This window comes from Pinus tabuliformis, chromosome 7, assembly GCF_031772625.1.
Source record: "Pinus tabuliformis cultivar Carrire ecotype Pingquan chromosome 7, CPIR1, whole genome shotgun sequence".
In the NCBI taxonomy this organism is placed as follows: domain Eukaryota; kingdom Viridiplantae; phylum Streptophyta; class Pinopsida; order Pinales; family Pinaceae; genus Pinus; species Pinus tabuliformis.
This window is the reverse complement of record NC_142293.1, coordinates 399,035,832-399,040,206: the sequence shown is the minus strand read 5'-3', so window position 1 is coordinate 399,040,206 and position 4,375 is coordinate 399,035,832. Positions and strand designations below refer to the sequence as shown.

At 38.7% G+C, this 4,375-nt stretch overlaps 1 protein-coding gene across 1 annotated transcript; it reads right to left on the bottom strand.

Moving 5' to 3' along the window:
* Positions 1-446: 446 nt before the first annotated feature.
* Positions 447-3,789, bottom strand: LOC149247659 (uncharacterized). The gene is made up of 7 exons (XM_089455917.1): positions 3,319-3,789; positions 2,239-3,061; positions 1,714-1,845; positions 1,512-1,577; positions 1,294-1,359; positions 1,075-1,125; positions 447-956 (listed from the first exon to the last, which is right to left on the bottom strand). Exons 1-7 carry the CDS (start codon positions 3,444-3,446, stop codon positions 789-791), a joined length of 1,434 nt encoding a protein of 477 aa, XP_089312043.1. The 5' UTR covers positions 3,447-3,789; the 3' UTR covers positions 447-788.
* Positions 3,790-4,375: the final 586 nt, after the last annotated feature.

The window sequence follows — 4,375 nt, the reverse complement described above, 5'->3', positions numbered from 1 at the left end:
GAAAGCTATTAAACAGCATGAAGCTGAGCTATAATACTTTAATGCGAGCAAAACCCAGAAGAAATCTTGGAAATAATGCTAATAGCAGTTAGATTGAAGAATATGAGCAATTTTTACAGTTAATTAATCTATACCATCTTTGACGAGGATAACAAAACAAAATTAATCAATTTGGATTAAGAATAATTACAGATAAGCCAGTGTGACAGGTGTAAGAATTCTGCAGGGAACAGATATTATTTATCTCTTAATAAATTGCAATATTCCGATATTTCTCTTAGGTTTTTTTCACATCGAAATAACGTTGTTTAACCTAGCCTGCTCCAAACGATCTAGGTTTTTTTTTTTTAATCAGTTTATGCCTTAATGAACATTAATGGAGAAACAGAACGAACCAGAAGCAAATGCTTATAACAAAGACCTGTTAGGTCTGCAATAAAGCGGCATCTCATATTGGCTGAAAATTTATGTTTTGGCTACTTATTATTGCTTCGAAATCATACAGCGGTCACTGTAGCTTTAGCTATGAATCAATACACTGGTCCTTTGATTTTATCTCAGGATTCGTACCTGTATTGTTTATGAACTATATGCTAATACAATATTTCTGCCCTGGGGCAATTCTGCCTCCATTGGTCCATATTGTAACGTCAACTTCGCCGGTTCATTAGCATACTAACATTATTTACCCTACACAAGGGACTTTATAATAGCAAAAAAAAACGATAGAGAAAAACTGGCATTACATTGCAATTTTGTGGTGGTCATATTTCAAGGGACTGCAAATTCTATCTGTAGGTACCTCCAAGCGAGGGAGACCAGTAGTCTGCACCAATGGTGTCATTGGCAACATGCAACGTGCAAGATACAGGAACCAGGCACAATCCCCTACTCCTCAAATCTTGCTTTGATTCATTGCTCTCCTGCTGTTCAGATGATCCCCAGCCTTTCTGATCCTGCACATGTCAACATATTCTTTTCCAGGTGAAAAATTAATATAAGAGAACCTTAACAGATTTAACCTGGAAGGCAAAAAAAAATCATGGCTTCCAAGATTCATGCATACATACATACCCCTTGGGTTGTACTGGTACATCCTGGCTTCATGTATGGCATACTCAGATTCTGCAATGGTACAGTTAGAAAAGGATTATTAAAGCAATAAAATAATGCTAAATGAAAGAGAATTATCAGAAACATTCCTGACAGAATAATTCTTCATGCGCACAGGAATAAGTGTTTTTTTTTTCTTTAAAAACCAGCTAAAAACAAATCGGGGGCGCATATTTATACCCGGACTTGCTCTTGCAGAAATTTAATATATCCGATGGCTTCCAGCAAGACAGATGCAGTATCAGTCTGCGAAACACAAACATAACAATATTCGAGAAAATTTATCGACTTTTGTTCCAAGGACTGGTGGTCGTATAAAATGTCATTACGCCTTTCGATGGCTGCATAAACTGGATTAAAGGTATAATTATTGAGTCATTAGAGGATAATGAGTATACCTTTCCAAAAGGAGAAACTAGCTGTTGCAGCGCTGTAATTCTGTCCCCCAGCTTTTCCTTCCGGACCTACAGTTTAGAAAAGATAATTAGATGCGGCTGTCAAATCTCAGAGGCTGGGGATAATTATTGATGGGGGATCCAAGAGTGCAACTGTTGAGAGGAAGGTATAATTATGTTTTGTATCATAATCTATCTTCCTAACCTTGAAGGCTGGAAGTGTAGAATTAGACTCAATACGAGGCCTTTTGAAACTTGCATCCATTGTGTTTTCATGGCCTGTGCTGCTCCTCCTCTTTGCCTCAGAGGCTGTTCCTGGACCTTCATGGCCTAAACCCTGCAACTCAGGACTCTAAAAGTCAGAAGACTCCAAAAATTAGAAAGGAAGAAAGGAAGAAAATGATTAAGTGTTCACCCTAAACTTGGGAAGGACTTAATCTTTACACGGTTTTTTCCAGAAATTAGCAGTAACAAAAATAAAGAAATTAACAACAACATGAATAACAGTGGAAATCTCCAATCACATAGGTAAAAAATAGTTTTTCAAACATTATATGGAAAAAAATTTAAATAGCACAAACAGCTAGTTTCTTTTAGAAAATATTGTTCAAGAAGCCTTGAGATGAATGGTAGATAAGTTGCAGAATTTTATTACGGAATTCTAGTGTAACTTCTACTCAGTCTCATGGATCCTCTAAGGTTCATAAAAATATCCTATTCTATTACCCACCGTGGTTCTATTCGAGGGGCCAGTGTGGAGCTTTGATTTTCCATCATGAGAATAACTGAGAGCTGAACTAGAATGTCCTCCTTGAAGTCTGATATCCGAGGGTTTGGATGCCAGAAAATCCAGTACTGGCATAGTCATGCAGCTGCTGCTACCAAATGTCACAACACCAGGAGAGTGTTTTGAGGGAATTGGGGGAAAAATTCCATGACCAGCAATACCATAGTCATGGTGATCTGCAATCATAGGCCCCAGATGTTGGGCTTTCGCCATGGGCTTATTCCCATGAGATTCCAGAAAGGTGGAGAAGACTGATTCATTGGACTTGTAAGGTTCTGATACTGCAAATCCTTGGAAGATTCTATTGGAAACACCGCTGGTACCGTAGTTAGCCATGGGAATAAATTCTTCCTTCACATTTGCCATCTGGTAATGAGGCAATATTGGCATGTCAAGCCCAGTGTGGGTGAATGAAGTTGGACACAATGACCAACTTCCTATATCTGATATTGTACAACTGTTATGTAGTCTTTCTGCATCCATCAGTTGCAAGCTATAGCTAGACACAGGTGAAATCTGCTGCTTCCCAGAAGTTATATTGCTGGATAAGTTGATACTGTCTTCTCCATGGAAATTAGATCTTAGCTGACTCCTCAACTCCCAACCACTTGGAATCTCTTCCATTTTCTTGACATGGCTCTGGTCAGAAGGTCGATTCAGCAGTTCATCCTGGTTCGATGGCCTTGAGGTGCACAGAACTTCATTAAGATGCGGTGGAAAGTTGCTCTGCAAATTCTGCATATTTTGATCATTACTTCCATTGTCCCTGGTCAAATCCATGAAGCAGATTAGTAAAAGCAATCCCATACATTTATAATTCTACCATAGTTTTCTTACTAGAATATTCCACAAACAAAGTAAAAGAAAAAGAAAATCTTCTCCAGAAAAGGAAGCCATAGACCTGCAAAAAAAATTTAAAGGCTTGTACTACAAGATCTACCAGAGGATCCTAAAGTTAAGATCCTAAAGACCAAGAAGTATTGAATCTATGCAGACAAGCTCTTTTCAGTTCGAGATACTCACAGCAGGAAATCTTGGTTCCAGACTTGGGTGTCTGGAACTCCACCGAAAGACCCCATTTGTACAGAAGAATCTAACAAAGAACCAGAATGATCTACAACGTTTTGCTGATCCAAGTTGGTAGATTCCATTGGTGGGTAGATTAGATTAAATTAGCAAGCTGTACTAAAATGATGAGAGCCTTCACCACCTGAATCCAAGCTGCTTATTTATATGCTTCAATCAATACAATCTCCCAAGAACGAGATTCTTTCTCTTTGTCCTCCTCACAGAGACCTGTTGCAGCCTCTTTAAATTAGATATAGCAGTGGACCTTTGTTGGGTCCTTAGGGATTGACTTTCTTTTATACCCAGCACGCTCTGCAGGCTCCTCTCACATGGATGAATAACTCATTGGGTCTACCTACTCCAAGTCTTTGGATTCTTGAGGGGGTCATGGATTTTTCATGTTGGGGTGATTAGATTTCCTGGCACTTATAATACCAAATCCCATTTTGCTTTCACCCTAAGCCTTCAAGGACAAGTGTATGACTATGATGATACCATCCTTCACCATCTAATTCTATAACCAAGATCATGATAATTATAAGAAAAGAAAATAGAAAAACATGAACAGTGGTTAGCAGGAATTTTAGTAATGCCATATTCCAGTCTTGTTGTATTGTCCATGAACAGTAAAGATCGTTCTCAATGATGATAACTAGTGGCCAACAGGTGAACCCCAGCATAGCGTATAATCGTAGTCCTTTGTACAGGAAAAAGGAAAATACATGAGATGATGCCCAACACGACCGCTACTTTGCCTCAACTTTTATCGCTACAAAACTGCAGACAAAATCCTCTTTTACCTGCCATTGTGGTCCGTGACAATGGATAAAGGTGGTAGGGCGGAAACCTATCTCATGCTTCAGTGTTGCATACGCCACGAATGAATCGGAGGAATATTCAAATATTTTATATTGCTGAACTTCCATTTGATTTAAACTCGTCTTAGGTTTCAATTAACGTGTTTAAATTATGCCCCTTGGACATTAGGGTAGGACTAACAAGTCTGAAAGCT